Here is a 20,172-nt window from a genome sequence, read left to right as displayed (position 1 = left end):
GGAGGTGACAAGGCTGAATACTTGTAAGCAGCAGCTGTTTCTGTCATACACATCAGCTGTTACTGCTTTAATCTGTGCAGTAATATCTGACAACCTCTTTAATGGACTGGGGGGCAAAGCTAAAGCAGTTTTATTGATGCTACAAACAATGAAAAAGGGTGTTTCTAAAAGGTAGTCCAGATGGCAGGTGAATCTGGGTCAGAGCTGCATCATATGCTCCCAGCTGGAATCTAGAGTATGAAGGCAGGAAAAAGTATTCCTTGCTGTAAGTAAGAAAATTAAAGCTCTGCCTTTACATAAACAAGTTATCAGGAATTGATATCATTAGGAGGAAGCTGCATTGCAGAGAAATAGCCTTAGCATGTTTTTCAAAACAGAAACGTTTCCTTATTGAATATAAACAGTAAAATATAAAATTGCAATAGAGCTGTAGCAGAACATGCTTGAAGTTCTGACTGGTTGTATTTTAGTTCAATAGGTTATAAATCATAAAGGTCAAGTTTCTCCTAGAGAGTAAAATGCTGCAGGAAAACTGTGATAGTTCAGTGATCTCTAATTGTCCTCCTGTCCTCATCACACTCCACAGTGCTTAGTTTACTAGGAATGTTCATCATCATTACAGTCTCCTGAAGAGTTATTTCTGCGTTTCCCCAAATGCCCTTCCTGCATGACCCTGCCTTTTTCAAGGTATTTCCCTTAGCTAATGCACTCTCTTGACCTCCTCCTGGTTTTTACTCTAGAGATCAAAACCACGTCTTCTTTATCCTTTCTCACTCCTTAGAGATGTTTCAGATTCCCAGCAGCTATTCAAGACTTTTCTCCATAATGACCATGCTACCCTGAACTCTTTCAAGACACGCTAAACAAAACTATTTTTTCAGTTCCAGCCTCCGTACCAGCACACCTCCCTTCTGTATCAGATGACATTCCTAAGCCACCTTTTGAGTACTTGGGTGATCATAAATTTTCATACAGCAAGCATTTTCACACAGAGCCCTGGTGTAATACCTGGCATGTTCTGGATTGAAAGAGTGAGTTAATAGAGGATATAATATCCCCACACAATCACCAGATTGCTCTGAGGTATGCCTCCAAAAGGCTTAAATTGCAAGGGAGTAAAAAAAGGGTGATATGGCAATGGGAAAAGGGAAATATGGCATAAATGTTGCCTAATGCTGTTGCCTTGTTTGCTAAAGGATAGTGACTTGTCACTGACGTTGTATGCCTGAATCAGTCCAATGTGGCTGCCAAGCCTGCATTTTTGTCCCAACCACACATTCCCACTCCTTCTCTGGCACATATCTGACCATGGTATTAATCATTTCATCTTGCTAGACCAACAGAAAACCAGGAAAACCTTACTTCCTAAGAGAGCTTCTTCATCTCCACTTTCAGCTCTTCTCCAGTCAGCCTTTGTGAGAGATTCCTAAGCCAGGGTGGTCACAGTGCTGGCCAAGCTCACCCTGATGCCCCTTTTCAGTTTTGTTCCCACCTGCCTCAAATTTGTGTAAATTATCCCAGCTGTGCTGGGCTGACCCTGGCTTGATGCCAGATCCCCGCCAAAGCTGCTCTATCACTCCCTCCTCAGCTGGATAGGGGAGAAAAAATACATCAAAAAGCTCATGAATTGAGACAAAGACAAGGAAAGATCATTCACCAATTGCTGCCATAATCAAAACAGATCCAGCTGAGGGAAATTAACTAATTTATTACCAATCAAATCAGAGTAGGAAAATGAGAAATAAAACCAAATTTTAAAATACCTTCCACCCAGCCCTGCCTTCTTTCCAGACTCAATTTCACTCCACATTTTCTCTACCACAGGAGGATATGAAATGGGAAATGTGGTCGATTCATCACACACCAACTCTGCCAATCCTTCCTCCACAAGGAAGAACTCCTTGCACTCTTCCCCTGCTCCAGGGCAGGGTCCATCTTACAGGAGTCCTTCATGAACTTCTCCAACACCACTCCTTCCCAAAGGCTGCAGTTCTTCACAAACTGCTTCCCTTCCACAGGGTCACAAATCCTGCCAGCAAACCTGGTCCAGCGGTTCAAGAGCAAAAACTTCCTGAAGCGGCAGAGTTATTCTGGATACAAACTTTCTACTCAAAGTAGGAACTTTCTAGAAGACAGTTGTTCTGCTCCTTGCTTGGACTGTTTTGAAATAAAAAGGCAAATGTAATAAATACATGCATTCATTTCATTCAATTAAAGACAGAGGTCCAAAATAGACTAAAAATAGGGTATATTGAAGAACATGCTGAATTTCCCTGTGAGTAAATATACACAGGGTGAAAAGGGGAATTTAATGCATGTTCACCTGTAGTACCTCCATCCTTTTTGAAATCACACAATGTAGCAGTTTGCTAAAAAAATATTATTGCACAAGATCTACACAAAACCCACAAACACTATCAAAGAAACAATACATTTAAGAGGAAAAAAAATGCATTTATTCTCTTCAACACATTATGCTTGACTGCCATACCTGTGTGGGCAAGTGTCAGACAGAAGTGTATTTTTGCTTTCCCTAGATCTTATTCAGTCCCTTTTCAAATGTCTCCTATTTGAGTTGTGAGTGCTAGGCAAAATTTGGTCCTTCAAACTTTTAACAATTTTTTAGTCAGAATCTATAAGAAAATATGCAATTAGAAAGAGCTGTAATAGTCCTGGTAGAACTGCACATCAATGCTGCCATCACTTCCAATCAGGAAAACCCCATTACCAGCTTAGAAACTTGCCAAACTTTGATTGGGGCTTTTTAGGTGGTTGGTTGGTTTTTGGTGGGGTTTTTTTGGACTTTTTTTTGTTCAGTATCTGTCCCTGGTGGAATTTTTTGGGGACATGGCTAGAGACTTTTTGTGAAAATTAGACTGGGAAGACATACTTTTTGTCCACAAATCTGGAAAAGATTACTGGATATGAATGGCTTAGAAGACAGGGAGTGGGACAAGAATATACAGGGGGGTACTGAAAGTACTTAACAAGCCTGGGATGACCTGGAGAAGGAAAGTGAGACAGGAAAAGCAGAAATAAGAGGCTGAGACATACAAATAAAAGATGGAAATGAATCACTTCCACGTGTTGTCTGCTGTACGGCAGTGCCATGGACTGCAAGAGGCAATAAGGGATCCCGCTGCCAGTCCCTGTGCTGCGCTTCTGTCTGGCTCTCAAGTGATGTGAGCAGTCACACACTGTCAGCCAAGGATCTGCCATTCTAACCTTCACCACGGGTCTTTTAGGTAGATCTGTTCCCAGTTTGACTCTGCTGTAGCTGCCTGTGTCTCTAAAGGCTCTGCTAGCAAGCCCCACCGAGTACACTCTACACCAGCGCCTGTTTTGGGGAATTTCCAGGAGTATCACAGTGCAGATAACATTGCTGTTTCCACAAAGTTTTGGAACCACTGGCACTTTTAGGATTTGATCTAAGGCACTCTGATCTTGCTTTAGTTTCCCACAAGCGCTACCCTTCCTTTTCATCCTTTGATTTAGACACAAGCACTGCCTGGCGTGCCCCAAAGAGTTGCTACAATCCAACCCCACAGTATTCTACTGCCTCTTCCCAAACTTTTCCTTTCCTTGCAACAAGAACTTTACCAGCAACAATATCAACGTCTCAGAGCTCCCCTAGTGCCTGGTTCAATTTCCTCTGAAACATCTCAAATGCCAGGATAATTCCAAAGACATTCTTATTTAGTGATATCTTCTGGCAGATACACAAAGTTGTAGGTGCAGCCTATCTATCTCTGTGCAAGAATCATATTTCTGGACTTAAAAGAGGAAAAAAAAAGAAAAAACACCACAAAACAAACAAATAAACAAAAACAACAACAACAAAAAAAACCCCCACCAACTCAACACACCTCCCTTTCAGCCTGGGCTGCTCAGTAGATATATATTTTTTGGTTTACAAATTTGATAAATATACAAACATGCAACAGTTTCACTGTATGAATTAGCTTTTTCACAAATCATCATATTCCTGCTTGGAGACCTGTCAGTTTCCACAGGCAGAGCAGAGATAGCCAAAGACTTTTAGCTCAGGATTCTCATTTGCTTCCTGGCTTTGATTAAGGGAAAACTAAAATGGTCTCTCTCTGCTGTTTCATTCTGTGATTAGGACATTTATCAAATACTTTTTTTAACTGGAGTGAACTGGAATGATGGTTATTGCTGACCACTGTACATTACAGTCCTCTTCACTTTTTTGGTCCATTTCAATATTTCTTCTTTTCCACATCTTATTTTTAAACATACTGCACACATTTTGTGCAGGCTCAGTTGTAGAAGGTTCTTTATCTGGAAATAAAACCTTGTGTGCGAGGTTTCGCTGTCCTAATTCTACTGTTTTGTTAATCACAGTTTTTCCTATCACCCTCCTTATCACTGCTATCATATTTCTTATTTCATCACTGAACAATATTCCACACTTGCTAAAGTAAATTGATAAGCAATTTTGCAAAGTGCCAACAACGTTCAAGCCCTGTGCGTTCAGATTTGGCCACATGCTACCTTTCCCCAGAGTACATATATCTTTCTGCACACTCAAAAACCTATTAACTTACCTCAGTAAATTCCTTGGGTACCTGTTCCCATTTCTCAAATGCAAATAACCACTGTGCAGACATTGCCCATAGGTCTCTGTATGTTTAAATCATTAAATTCAGCTCTTCACTCACTGCCAGAAAACCACTTATAACTGGTCGAGTCAGGCAGTGCTGCATCCCCTCTCATATGGACATTCTTTTCCACAACAGACACTCTATTCTTACACATCAATGTTTAATTTATATATGGATTTAACATATATAAAAATATATATGATAGAGAATTCCAGTTTTTAGTAGGAACTGTGTTGGTTTCAGTAATAATCCCTGCAAAAAACTCGAGCAATTAATTTTCAGCTGACAAAATCTTTACTGTCTTTTACCTAAACCAGCAAAGCATAATTCCGAGCTAATTAAAAGTCAGCCACATGCTGGCATGAACAATGATCGTTATCACTTTTTCCTGAATGCTGAATTATTTGCAACTTGTCCCCATTTGTTGAAGTCCACCTCAGCTTTGTGTTTGCCCATACAAATTTCAACTCCCTATTACCAGAAGATTCTCTTCTGGCCCATGGACCATTTGATGCTATCGTGGGCTGGTAGGACCAGCTCAGTCAAAGTGTTCAGCTTCAGTGAGGGACAGATGTGGTGTTTTACTCCTACAGCAAATAATTTGGCTGTCAAGGCATACAAAATTAATTCCAAGTGCAGGGGAAAAAATATACTCTCTGAAGTTGAAAAGCTTGCCAAAGGGAAAAGTAGCATTAATAAGGAACTTGTACTGCTCATTTGCTGCCTGCAACTTTTCAATCTGTTTCTCAAAGTTCTGTAACAGCATGTCCAGAGAGAACTGAAAAGGCAGCTGGATGAAGCTGTCAGAAACAACGACCCAATAAAAAAGGTTCTTACCCTTTGCCAGTGATGAGCACTAACGCAGTCCTTCCCTACCCCCACAAAATCCGTGGGAATGCCCTAAATCAGATTCTCCCTTTTTGTCAGCAATTTCCAGAGTTCTCTAACCCATATGTACCCAAAACAACAAAGAGCTCTTCCCACAGCAACATCAAGGAAAACAGCAGCTTCCAAAGAGGAAAATCAACACCAGCACTTCTCTGTACATCAGGTGATTGGAGTTTGGGTTTAAAGCATGCAGTTAGGAGTGTGGTTTCCTCAGAGTCTTCTGTCCCAACTCTAAAGTTATACCCATAAAGTTTACGATGTTTGATCTTCCTGAAGTTATTGGCATAAAAGCAAGAAAGAGCAGAGAAAGCACAAACGAAAATTACAGTACTATTATATAAGCAAGTTTGGACTTTGGAGCTCATCGGGCTGACAATTTGGACTCTCATTAAAATTGTGAAGGAAAAAACTGAATAATTTCACATACATGAAAACCACCACAAATTTCTTTAAGAAAAGAAAATTAACATATATATATGTACATATATAAAAGAATTAGAAAACTCTGTAGTGTGCCAGATGGACATTTGAACACACAGGTGGCAAGAACACCAAATCCTAAAAAGGAAAGACAAGGGCTTAAGCAGGAAAGGAAGAAACCACATTTAAATTCTTGTCTCTGAGAGTGAAGCTTGGATTTAACGGAGGTTATGGGAGCTGAATAAAGGGGGAGGAATTTTTGGAACAGTATAGACATGAAAAGAAGAGTGAGAGAAAGAAATAAAATATGGCAATATATTTAGAGGCTTTTTTCTTTCAAGATTAAGTACGGACAGACAGGCTACAATGGGATAATGCCAAAATTATAAATAAGAATATAAAAAGTAAAGGAGAGACACAACCAGGAAAAATTATTCAAGAAAAAAAATTTAATAAAATGAAACATGAATGATTACAGCTTATTGTTTGAACAAAATTGCTTTATTCCATAGGCACAGCTTGCATTTAAGCTGGGTATGCTCATCATTTTGTGTATAACTCTATCCTTCTATTTTGAATATTTTTGCCATTAATTTGACCTGATCTGTAAGATTGTGCAGAGGATAGCTTAAAAGGCAAAGAGAAAGGATTTTTCCACTTTGATGGGAAACAAAATAGATGCAGAAATTTTGCAGCTAACACATGTATACAAAGCAATGAAAAAAAACCCAAACCATGGGCAGGCTTTGGCTAAATGCAACTATTAAACATATTTTTATTCAGTTAACAATAAGGTTTTTATTGACATTAAAATTATTATTATTTATTGGCATTAAAATTATTCCAGAATGGCTTTATTTAGGAATTAAAATTATTATCCACATGTCGAATAACTATTACCTTAGATTTTATTAGGAAAAGTATCCTATCAGCCTCTAGGGAAACAGAATAATTAGTCAAGTTGATATCAAATTCATTCCCAGAAATATTAAGAAGTAGGTCACAAATATTTTATTTGTCTTTTTAAGAGGGGAAAAAAATAATAAACATACCACTTGTTAATAAATCCACCTGAAAATGACCCAAAGCTAGGCAGCTTTATGCTTCAAAGTTATTCACACTTCACAAATAAAATTTTACCTCACCAAGGAGTAAGGCGAGAAACAACAGGTCTACTTTGTTATAGACCTTTATATCAAGATATTTACTGCCATCCTATCGCTGTCAAATCTGATTATAAACCAGGGATCAGCAAGCAAGAGATTAAAGGCTCATCTGAGAAAATGGAAAAAATGAAATTGATGCAAATTGTCCAGACTGTGTCAGTTTCATAGGAACAACCATCCAGATGGAGGGACTGTTGGAATACTGGAATTACAGACATGAGTACTCTCAGTCTTTCTCTGCCTTTGAAATCTAAATGAGAACAGCTGGAATTGTTGTACAAATAGATACATACATATAGGTATAGATAGATAGATAGATACAGATAGATCGATCTATGTAAGACTCCTCACATTAACCAGCTTGGTGGAGCACAGGATCAGCATTACATGAACTGGAAATCCTTGCTGATCCTTGGGCTTTCTCTGCTCTTATTTGAGAATGTTTTTCTCCATAGGCACTCTATGCATTCAATTTCTGTTCTGTAAGAAAAGGAAGCACTCATTGCTGTGCAGGCTGGCACACAGGTACTTAAGTTGCTACATGAGCACTAAGGTCATTTGAGTGTTTGTCTAACTGAATCTGCTTTTGAGAAGTCACAGCCCCCCCCAAAAAAAGAACTGGCTAGACACAAAAGACAAGAAATAGGTTTATATACATAATCCCTAATGGATGGATGGATGGATGAAGGGTTGAAGAGCAAGATTGTATCACTCGACAAGAAAACTTAAAAAAAACACAGTCCACTCTTCCAGATGCCACAATGAGATTTGCATTTCCCAGTTACTTTCTACTGATTTCACAGTCAAGCACCCAACTATGGGCTGAACATGAGATAGTGCAAGACAAAAATGGACATCCTTCAGCTGCATGATGCTCTCTGAGACCATGGTATTTCTGGTATTTCTGAGCAGGTATAAATCTATTCCAGAACAGAAAGTTGTCTCCACCCCTATAAGCAAACAAAGTGATGTATTTGAACTCTACCCTTCCAGGAACAACACCTCAGAGAGGAAGGAGGCAGACCCACACAGAGGCACTCCATGCAGTGCCTAATTCTAATTTGGGGGCTACGTGGGCTCAAATCCGTGCCTGTTCCTTCATGCACAAGAGCAGGTGCAAGTACAGTCAGGGCAATGTCTCTTATAGCAAGCAAGAGTCTCTCCCAGAAATGTGCTGGGTGTAGGAGTAGTGGATCATCAGGACAGAGCAAGTCTAATTTCATTCTCTGTGAACTGCAAATGCAATTTCTTTTACTGCATCCTGGGAAAAGTACAGCAGCAAAACTATCCTCCCACGGTGGATTTACTAAAGTGATTTTTTAAAAATGAATGGAAAGAGAGGAAAAGAAACCTCATGAAGAATAAAACTCCATTACTTGTATATATTTTCAATTATACTGTCTAAAATGGAAGTTCAACCCTGACATCATAAAATAATCTATTTTCTTTAAGCTATCAGTAAAGATATAAAAAAAAAAAGTTCCGGGAGGGTGGGTGGTGTATCGCTACCCAGAAAGCCAAAATAATCACTTTCCCTGTCTTCCCCATCCTCCCACATTTTCCTTTATGGGTTATTCTGCTTTTACTGCCTACATTCTTCACCTGAAGTCAAACCCTCTGTTTATGGCATCACAGTGGTTGCTGTGGAGGCTATTATGATGTACAAAGCCAAAAGTGATGATTTCAAGTTTGGACCGAGCAGTAGTATCTCATGAAATGTTTCTGAAGGAGTAGGAGATATTAAAAAAGAAAAAAAAAAAAACAAAACCAGAACATGTATTGAAAACCAAGTAATTAACTTCTTAAATGACTGTTTGCCATCAACTTCAATTACCACGACTGTTTTCAGATCTCTTACTCCAGTGGCTGTAGAGACTAAGCGCTGAACTACACGTATGGAAGCAAGCACACTTGCAGGAGCAGGCAGAGCTGACACAGATGGCAGCAGAGCTCCCAGCCACGCTGCTCAGTAGTGCCTGCTGCGATTGCTGCATGTCTTCTGTGGCAGAAGCACACCAACAGCACAGCGTGGCAAACCCAGAGAGGCACTGCACAGCGCTGTGAGAGCTCCGCAGGGCACCCCTCGCTCTGCACCTTCCTCTGCGCCAGGTTCTGTAAGCTATGACCAGAGAACACACATTCCTGAAAAAGCTATTAGTACATAGCAATTCCTTCTACTGTATGGATTGGCTTCACACACCCTTTCTCAGACAGAGACACGTTTAAAAAACAACTGTTGAGGCAAAAATGCTAATTCTCAAGAAACACGTGAAATATCAGAAATGGGAGAAATCCATCTTGGGATTTGCATCACACGGTCAGCCACTGCCAAATTTTCACAATTTTGGTAGCAGAGAGAGTTCTTATTTTTCCTTATATTAGGAAAATCATAAATGACTTCTGTTTACCAAACTAGTTTCTCAATCATCTCTTGCCCCTAGCCTTGAAACTTGAAGTATTTCCAGGACTGTAGGCTTCAAGGAAAACCACTGATCAAAGATTTCTGAATCATATCTGTACTGACAGAAGTTCTTACCCATCTACTTGTTAAAAACAAAACCTGCAAAGAGCAGTGGAACAAAGATAAAATCTGATGTCAGATTTGAAGAAAACAAAACAAAAAATAAACACTTGAGGACAAGAGAAGGAAGACAAAATTTCAAAAATAAGACTTTAATGGCCACAGAGCTCAATGAAAGGTCTTATTAAAATATTATTAAGCAATGAAAGTGAGTCTCTAAACAATCTTTTAGCATGAGTGCCTTGAGACTGCTGGTGGGCCAATGTATCTTATAACATGACTGCAGAAGCACTAACAAATTAATTATACCAAATAGCTGAATTAATTAGGATATATGGGACAATAACAGTTAATACCAAGAGTCATAATGTGCTTTTTAAAGAAAAATGGTACTCTTTTATATCAGGAAAATACATTACCAGCAAGGTTGTACTACTGCATACAGGCTATGTTACATGGAGATTTCTTACATAGGAATATTGACAAAAAATTGTGAAATTTACTTGCAGGCTTGTACACAAGAAGATACCAGGACATAAAGACGCAGTGGAGCTGCTGGTTCTTTGTGAAATTCCCTAAGCCAGACACAGGGGACATCCAGCGAAACCCACCCACCCTATGGGCAGGTGTCAAGTGGAACATCAGAACAAGCAGTCTCATCACTGCCCCAAAGCTGGGGCCTTGTGGAGGATCAAAAAAAAAAAAAAAAAACAACAAAAAACCCAAAACAAACAAACCCAAACAGGACAAAAAAAAAAAAAAAAAAAAAACCCACACACCCCACACAACTTCCCCTCCCTGCCCCTCCCACACAAAAATGAAAAAAAATTTAAAAAAAAGAAAAGTAAAGCAATGTCTTTCAGCCTCTTTCCACAGTGACCAGAGACTTCTGTGCTATAATGACATTGGAACATTTCAGTTACTCAGGTTGCCAAGATCCTTCTCGCCACAATCTCTTACCTCCACTTCTGATTTATGCGCAGAGTTGAAGGGCCACACAGCTGGCATACTCCTGTGTACTTCTCTAAAAGTTAACTAAGTTTCTAGGTGAACTCAGATAACGGGCTGCAAGCCTAGGAATAGTTTGAATTATTTTTATTCAGAACACTATGGATTTAGCAAATTATTAGTTTTCCGTAGCAGCTTTTCTGGAACATCCTAAAATAAGGCAGCTTTCATTATATTTTGTAAGTGGCACTTCAGATCATCAGTGGAATCACTTTAGCACCACTTACTCTTGAACTTATTTCTAGGAAGATGCCTGCTATCTACAACTCACACTTTTCCAAAATTATCAGGCCCTCTTTGGGTTTTGGATGTGAAAAATTAACCAGTTGCCAGACTTTGTGCACTCCTTCTTTGGATGTTTTCAAGAATGGATTGAAGAAAGGCTTGAGCAACCTGATCTTATCTCACAGCTGACACAGAGCAGGAGACTGGACTACAGATGCTGCTTAGGATCCTTCCAACTCAGTCTTTGTATTCCTCAGGTTTCCACTAGGTGTGCTGAATACAATCGGAACTCATTGGATCTAAATATTTTAACTAGCTATAAAAAAAAAAAAAAAAACCCAACAAAAAACAACCCAAAACAAACAAACAAACCACCACCATCAAAGAGTCATATACGATTGTCAAAATATATCAATAAATAATTTTGCCACTTTCCTCTTTTTATGCTAAGAAAATAATAAAACAGAGTTTGAGTTTGCAGAATACAAAAGCCTTGGGCTAAAAATGTCCATCTGCCATCAAACTGGCATAATCTTGGTGCAGAAATAAGAGGGGAAAATAAGCTAGTCAAGGATGCTGCCTCAGCTTCACCCTCCCTGCAATGGTACAATTGCTCAATGCTGCTAAGAACTCTGAAAAACTCTCAGGTGTCACTTAATCATCTCTTTTGTGAGATCATTTGTGTCCTCTCTCCCTGGAACAAGTGCCAAAGCAGAAGAATTCAGAAAGCCTGAAAAATCAGCTCCCTGATCTGGTGCATACAGCAAGCAGCTACAGCCCACAGAATCAAACCCTTCCAAGATCAGAATCTCTCTCCAGCCACTGCAATTTCTGTAAGGTGATCCTTCTGCCACCTTCACACTTGCAATACAGTCCTCTCCCAAAAATTAAAGTAATTGAGCTGGGACTAGCTTTTCAGCCTGGACATTAAGAAAGCAAAGACTACCCACACAAACAAAACCCCCAACAATATATGCTTCTGTTCTAAACAGATTATTACCACTTCTCAGTGAAAAATAACAAGAAATCCTCCACAACTGCACAATGAATTAAAACAGCTGCAAATTCTGTTTTGCTTCATTAGAACTTGCCTTTGTAGGCCAAATGCTCAAAGCAATTTAGGCTGCACCCATCAGTGCCATTAACAGGAACAACTGACCACTCCTCAGGCAAGTTCAGCGTTAACTGAAATCAATAGCTGGACTGGGAGCAGTCCTGCCATGGAGAACATACAGAAGTCCAACGTCACCAGGACTGGAAAAGACGGTGTTTCCCTAAAACACATATAGTGATCTAAAAAAAAAACTTTCTTCCAGTTTCTAAATGGATTTACAGGCTTGAATATATCTTGGCATTCCAAGTAGCTAGAAGGCCAAAAATTCACACCTCTAAGTTAAATAAAAATTGAATATTGTGTTCCCATTCCCTCTAATTCAGGTTTGAACATTGCAAGGAACACATTACTGATGTCAGGACTTGATTATGAAGATGTCTTATATTTAAAAATGATGCAGAAGTCTTGAAACATTCTGCCCATTCCAGAACACAGCATCTCATCTGTTTTGCAGTCCTGCTGATATGAATGCAATGCAGGGGTCCCTTGATCTCTCTGTGTACAGCTTCTCATTACAGAACCTCCTCTCACTTACCTCCTAAAAAATTTTACTCACGCCCACTTCTTGTCTAGCAGCAACCATGACCTCCCACATGAAACCACAGTGACAATCAGCCAAAGAGATGAAACTGATGAGGACATCTGGCTACACTACATGAATTTACTCAACTCAACTTCTGGAGAAGGAGTATCTCTTCTCAACCTCCCATTCCTCCCCCTCACTACAAATGCCAGCAGTTTAGACAGCTCTGTAGTTTCAGAGCTTCAGAGCAATAAGTATTGAACAGAGTACTGGAATGGTTTGTACAGCAAAGCGCAATGCAGTCATTGACAGTAACAACTCTTTTTTTCTTGATTTTTTCCACAGGCTCTTGGGTTCATTATCACAAACTAATAGTTCTGCTTTAATCTGCCGACAGGAGAAGGTTCTACCCACTAGTTCTTACTCCTTGTTTCTACTTTTTTATCGTTTCCACAGGAATGTGGCATCAAAACTCAATGAAAATTGGCCATAGAGAGCACACAAAAAATATTTTTAGATATCACAGTGCACAAGACAAGACCACAAAGCCATTTTAAAATGAACACATTTTACACAGTATTTTGGGCCTATTTATTAAGAAGATCCTCCTTATGGAAATAAAGAAAATAATCTCAATCATAATACTACATAGTTAAGGCAAATGCTATTTAATAACTCAAGGAACTGCCAGTGTAATGCCTTTTTATTAAAAGGGCATTTATTTTCAAAACACTGCCTAAATAGCAATCAAAGTGCTATCTTCAAGCTCACTCACAAGGCAAGAGGTACAAATTTGCATTTGCTGGCTCACCCTCCCTGCCCTGTAGCCCCTTCCTTTGCACCATGCCACTTCTCTAAATTATTCAAAGAATGCCATTATAGTTTTATTTAACTTGCTATTTAATGCTTCAACATATTAATCAGCACCAATTTAAAATCCATCAGCAAAACAGAATGTATCAAACTGAACCTACAATAACAACATTCCTTGTTCAGCTGTTATAGGAAATATTACATCCTCTACACAATGTCATGTGCATGAAGACAGAAAATTAAAATGCTGCCTTACAGTTTCATAAGAAAGACAAGTTAAATCCTTAGAGGGTAAAGACATTCTAGGTCTGGGGATGGCTTATGCTTCTACTGCTCAGAACAGCACTGGGAATAGCCCAAATTCATATGGGAAAGCAGTCAGGAGTTGCCACAGTTCCAATCAATTATTAAGGCAACATGACAAAACAAATTCAGTGCATAAACAGACATTCCAACTGTAGTTAATGGACGAGATGATTCATTGTTTTAACATGGCAAGGCTAAATGGAAAGGCAAAGGCAGAGATGTTAAACTGAATACTAGGACTGGAAACTTCCAGAAGCAAGTATAAAATGCCCTGGAGCCAGGGTTACTCCAAATATAAAATATTTTAGACTGTACTGAAATGAGATATTTTCTATAGTTCTGTCAGAGTAATCATTTCACCTAGCTTCAGAATTTGCAACAGCAAAAGCCAAATGATCAGCAAAGCGATTCTTTCTTTTTTTCCTTTCAGATCACACCTTGTACTTCCCAGCAAGATGACTTGAGACTCTGTCTGACTAAAACTACCCAAATAGTCTGTAAAAAAATAAAAGTCAGAAAAATATATCTAGTTATGAAATTGAAGGGAAGTCTTTGGTTTCTTAACTACATTTCTGTGCCAAAATTAGATTTAAATAAATATCAGAAAACTGTATTTCGAGTCTGCTTCTAGGATCTAGATGATGGGTTTTTCATTCTAACATAAATTAAAATTTAGAATAATCTGTGGATTTTTAGCTCTGATCACTTATCTCTAATTGAGGAAGTTATAATGCTAGGTTTTATCAGTATCATAAATATCCTCTTGTATGAACTAGGCATCCACTAGGGTATCACCTTTCTTACAGGGAATAATTTGAAAACCAAAACAAAAGAAATAAACAAAAAAGATTTTACGAACAGAAACAACCACAGAAAGAGGTAACAGCTAGCTAGCACTTACATCAAAGGAAAAAGGAAAGGCTAATCAAGTCAAAATAGGTTTGGTAAACAAACCCCTCTTGTTCTCCAGGCCAAAACCCTTCCTTACCCATCCATTTGTTTGGAAAGCCTTGCCTTCAGAGCAAGGTCTGCATTACACAGCAAACACACTGCCTTACTAATGAGACCCCAAAAGTGGCTGAGGCATCAAAGTGTCAGTAGATGTAAACAGAAATAACATCAATGTTCACACATTCTGAACATATAGCCTAGGAAAATGCTTCAATATTTAAAAACCTACCTGCAGATTATTCCAGCTGATCGCAGAAAAAGATGTTTACTTGCTTCAAGAAGAAAACTTCTATTTCTTTATATTAAGCATATACATGCATACATACATACACACACACACATATATATAATATATATATAAAGCCTGCATTAATTTCCAACATTTACTTTCACAAATGCTACAATAAGGCACATGTGAAAAGTGAGGTGCGAGAACTATGCCTCAAGCAAAATAGAAGATTTGGTTATGACTACCTCAACATGACCAACAACATTATTTCCCAGGAGACAGAGAAGGAAGACAAGGAAAAGCCAACAGAAAATACTGAAGCACATTCTTGAATATTTCAAGAAGAAATGTAAAAAGATGAGAACATTTGAAAGTGGAAAGCTCAAGCATAATTCAATTTCCTTACTAAAGTCCTTACTAACTCTGGAAATAGTCCAGTCCTGGAGCAACCTGGATGTTTGCACATGTGCATAAAACTGAGCTTATTCAAGAGGAGAACTATGAACAGGTTTGTAGGGTTTTTTTTCCTCTCTCTTCCTTCTCCCAGCAGTTCAACACAGTTGGAAGAGATCACGTCTCTACAGCAATAATACATCGACTTCTACCCTTCCCACACTCCAACCTTTCCATGACATCAAACAGATATGGCAACAACAGTTTTTGTCTTGTTCTGTGACAACTCTAGATAGGTGAAGACTAAAATTAGTCAGCAGATCCAGGTGAAATAGTGGTCTGTGTTGCTAGAGCTCATATTCATTCATCCAGTCTACCTGGGTATAATTCAACATATTGGCATCAAACCAACTGATTTCATTGTGCTGGCTGAAGCACAGAGGACTTGCACTTGCCAGTCTAAATACGGCACATTTTGTGAACTTTTTTTTAAAAAATCAAACTAATTGAAAGTAATTGTTTTTTGTCTAAAACTTGACCTGTGTTGACAACACACTCCTATACATACATCCAGCGCTGTTTACCTGTACTGTTTTATCCTGGTAAGCCTTTTTATACTAACTTTCCCATAGCTTTAAAAGGGATAAAAAACATCGCTTTCTCTCCAGAAGTTATTTCTGGTGATACAAAGTAATTAAAAACTTATTTCTGTTTCATAGCTTTTAGTCACAATCTTTTCATATCTACTCCTCAAGAGAGGAGGTTTTCTCATACAAGTATTTCAAAGTTTTCTCAAGCAGTACACTAAAATATTACTTTATTTACATATTTTTCATTATGCTACTTCTTAATCTCTTCTGCCTAAAGAGAATCTGTAATAGCATTCTGATTGCAGCTGTCAGTTTTCAAGTTCTTTGGAAATTTTATAGGTAAGTTGCCAATGATAACCCAACATTAAATAATTTAAAAATGGACTTTTTACAAGACTCTTAATATTCATTGTCTCAACAGGATCTTGAACTTTTTGCTGGAATCTTGACAAGACTTCATTTACTGTATAGATCCCAATGGGTGGAAATGCTAGTTCTGCTTTATATTGCTTTACATGGTATGAAACCAAAAAAACTGTAAAACAAAAACTTTTACCCATGAGATCACAGGGAAATTTTCATATTTGTATATTTAAATATCAGAAAAGTATAAAAAAGTCTCCATAATTCCTCATGTAAAAGGTGAGAAGAATGTCAAAGCTGGAAAATATTTGTAACTTGACTCAGTTAAATGGCAGGTTTGCTCAGCTGCAACTCAATATGCACCCTGCCAATTTAGATCCTTAAGTGAGGCCCAAATAAACATATCTTAATCCAAACATACACAGAAATACTGTGCATGGTCTTCAGATGGTGTCAGTCATAACAGTGCTGTTGAGATCCATAGAGCTATGACACTTTTTACCAAGGCAGGACGGGGACCAAATGGTTTTGTAGCAAAAACAGAGATTAGGAAGAAATACTACTTCCCAAGAAATATTACTTCCCAAATTTCAAAGTGTTTCAGAGAACTCTCTTGTGGACAGTTCCACCTCACTTTGATAACTGAATGCAGGCAGGTATAAATGAGTCCAGCGTGTCAGTCTGTTTGCTAGCTAAAAATCACTGGCAGTACATATACCACAGTTTTACTTCTAGCTATATCTCACTTATAACCCCTCTAATGCTTCACCTTAAACATTTCAAGTAAGTTTTCTGTTCCTGCATGAGAATTTACCAACACTGCTTACAAAAGCTGAAATTTACTTTAAAGCTCATTCTTGGAAAAGAGAATGTTTCTGTAACTTTGGAAATTTAGTAAACATACTTAAGTAATATCACATCTTTGGTTTTTCCCCAAAATATTTCCCTATAGCACACAATCGGTATTAAGGACATGCAAATCATTCTAATTTCATTTTTACCTTACATTTGGAGCTGTCAAAGATTAGTAAATGATCTGGTGACTAAGTCTAGTTCACTTTGCAAAGGCAATACAATAGAGTGCTTATTTTTAAATGACAGTTGAAAGGATGCAAAGTGTATGGGCTTCAGCGTAATTCAGTGTTCTGTGTTGTTGCAGTAATTACTTAAACGTGAATTCAGTATGATATGATACTTTAGAAAACATTTCTAAGAAGCAATCCTGATGGACTGAAGCATACCACACCTTTTTTCTTAAGGTAAATTAGAACCAAGTTATAAAATAACTCCATAATTTAACTAATTTAATTTAGAGCTAATATGATAATACATTAATCATAGCAGCATATGCAAGATCATAAACTTTGCCACAATTGCACAGCTGAATCAGCCAAATGTTTTCAGTTTGGCCTGACACCTCACACTACACAGTCTGTGGATTCAATTCTGGCTCTTCTTAGGTCAGTGGCAAAATTCCACTGAATTCACTGCATCCAGAATTTTGGTCTGTGTGCCTAGCTACTGTGTAATACCTACATACAATAGGTACACAACTAAACAGAATCCCATCAACATTTGAGTCCCTACTACCAGCATTACAGTCAGAATTAGTAGGATAAATATTTACAATTGCTTTTAAACAACCACTTTTCTTCACTAAATGGATAACACTTTTTCTTTCCCTACAGAATTGATTTTAGAGGGGTTTTGACATCCACTGACAAAACCTTTGCCCCAACTTTTAGTCTGCTTCCTCTTTTGGCTTGTGAAAGGGACACAAAGAAGCTAAATGGCAAAGGAGACATTGCTGCAGAAGCACTCCAGCTCAGAAACATCCAGGTGAGAGTCAATGGAAGAAACACTGAGTTTGCTTTCATTTCAGACCTGCATTTGAGTATATTACTTTCTTAGCAAGCATTTTCTCAAAATGCCAACACCTGAGGTACCAGGCTCCCCATCATCCCAACATTTCTGTCATGAAGATTACTGAATGAGCTACAGCAGCCTCTGTACTTGTAAAGAGTACAAATTACTCCTTCAGCCAAATTAGCTTGTCAGGAAAAGACACAAAGTTACTTTGGGGACTAACATAAACAACAACAAACAAACGCAAATTGATGCAGAACTCAAGCACACTTAAGCTGTTACTTTACCCTTGAAGGATTAGGTCAGAAACCTCTGCAAACCCACTTACCCGAACAGTGGATTTAAAACCCAAGGGGGAACACACAGCTAGAACAAATTCTAGTGAGATTTCCAGACATTGCAACCAGATCCACAAACAGTTGGGTTTGTTCCTCAAAGCAGAGATCGGTGACAGCCAAGCAGCACAGTAAGGAAACCGTACATGACGGCTTTGGCTCTGGGTAAACTGCATTCAGTGTTTAGCACACAAGGGTCACGAACCTCAACGCTTGTTTTCAACAGTTCGTGAAACACCATTCTGCTCTATGTCTTCAAAGTCAGGATCTGATTTTGGGAGAACTGTCTGTGTGCTGTTTAGCCTTCAAAGAGAGCATCTGTCTCCCCGAACAAGTAAGGCAGGAGGAGACAGCAGCACACAGGGCAATATTTTCAACAGTGCTTTCCGGGCATTAAGATCGTGAAAGCCAAAAGAGATTTCCTAGACTCTTCTCAGGTTCGCTGGCGTTCGCCAGAGAAGAAATGCTTTCTGCAAAAATTATCAAAGAAGCCGCTGTCAAAGCAAGATGCCAAAACGCGCGCGAACACCGTTCCTCTCCTTTCGCCTCGGCAAATAAAAGAGCTAAGGCGCAGCTCGTCGGAATTTGGGAGCAGGGAGCTCCTCTCCCTCCGCACCCGCTGGAAGGAGAAAAGGATCCTCCTGCCCCGGAGGGGCCGAGCGGGTAATACAAGTCTCAGGCAAGTTGGCCTCGAGGCTGCCCCGCGCGGACCTCGGGGCTCCCGTCCCGCCTCGCCGGGCGCCCCGCCGAGCCCCGCCGCGGCCGCCCCCTTACCGTGCCGGGGCTGGGGCTTGGCGCCCGGCGCCTTCTCCTTCCTGCCGCCCGCCGCGCTCCGCATCCGCCAGCACGCCGCCCCCCTGCCCAGCGCGCCGGCCATGCCGCGGGCGGCACCGCGATCCCGGCGGGAGAGCGCGGGGGCGGCGGCGGAGCGCGGGACGCGCTGCCCGGCGGCGGCGGCGGGCGGGAGCGGCGCGGTCCCAGCGGACCCGCCTCCGCCCGGGCCGGTGTCAATCAGCGCGGGCGGGCAGCGCCCAGCCCGGGCAGCGCCGCCCCGCGCCCCCCGCCCGCTCTCCGGGGCGCCGGGAGCAGCCCTGGGGACCGCGCTCGCCCCCCCTGCCCTGCCGGGTCCGTGCGCCGCCGGCCCCCTGCTCGTACCGTAGGGAGGGAGAGCATCGGAGGCGGCGGTGATGCGCTCCCGGGATGAGAAGAATTCCGCGCTTGGGAAATGACAGCCCTCGGCACAAACCTCCTCCTGCCCGCCGGCAAGTCCTCCTACAGCACCTTCCCTGAAAAACATGTGTACGTTACCTCCTGCCATCAAAATCATTGGTTGTGCACACTCCTGACTCCATACCGATGAGTAACTCAACCTGAGATTCCCACTTCCCACCAGACCATGTGTGGTGAGAGAACAGCCTGCCTCCCTCCCTCCCTCACCTCCGCGGAGCACCCTCTTCTTCCTCGCTAGAGTCCCGGTGACTCCTCCGGCCATCGAGTTCCTCCCGTGGCCTTGGCGAGGGGCCGCCAAAATTTCTGTAGTAGGATTATTGCAGTGCAAGAAGCATAATGTGCATAACTTTTGTTTGCAACCTTAGTAATTAATTTGCTTGCATATCAAATTATAGTACTCACTGCAGCAACCCTGAAAAGTTATTCCATGGTTGATTTTTCATTTTTCATACATACATACATACATATACATATACATATACATATACATATACATATACATATACATATACATATACATATACATATATGTATGTGTGGCCAGCGCTTTCACAAAATGTATCCTTCTTTCTATATGGACATGGAAATACAGAGAAATGTATGCAG

At 40.1% G+C, this 20,172-nt stretch overlaps 1 protein-coding gene across 1 annotated transcript in view; it reads right to left on the bottom strand.

Annotated features, from left to right (window-relative positions):
- ZNF385D (zinc finger protein 385D) overlaps positions 1-19,213 on the bottom strand; it is a gene marked incomplete at its 5' end in the record, with an annotated part of 408,829 nt that extends 389,616 nt beyond the window's left edge. Inside the window, one exon of the mRNA XM_084222785.1 lies at positions 19,111-19,213. Within this exon, the coding sequence (XP_084078911.1) occupies positions 19,111-19,213 (103 nt within the window). The remainder of the gene's footprint in view (positions 1-19,110) is intronic.
- Positions 19,214-20,172: the final 959 nt, after the last annotated feature.

This window comes from Fringilla coelebs, assembly GCF_963513975.1.
Source record: "Fringilla coelebs genome assembly, chromosome: 1".
Lineage (NCBI taxonomy): Eukaryota > Metazoa > Chordata > Aves > Passeriformes > Fringillidae > Fringilla > Fringilla coelebs.
Note: the sequence above shows the minus strand (reverse complement) of the source record. Positions and strands in the feature narration are given on the sequence as shown.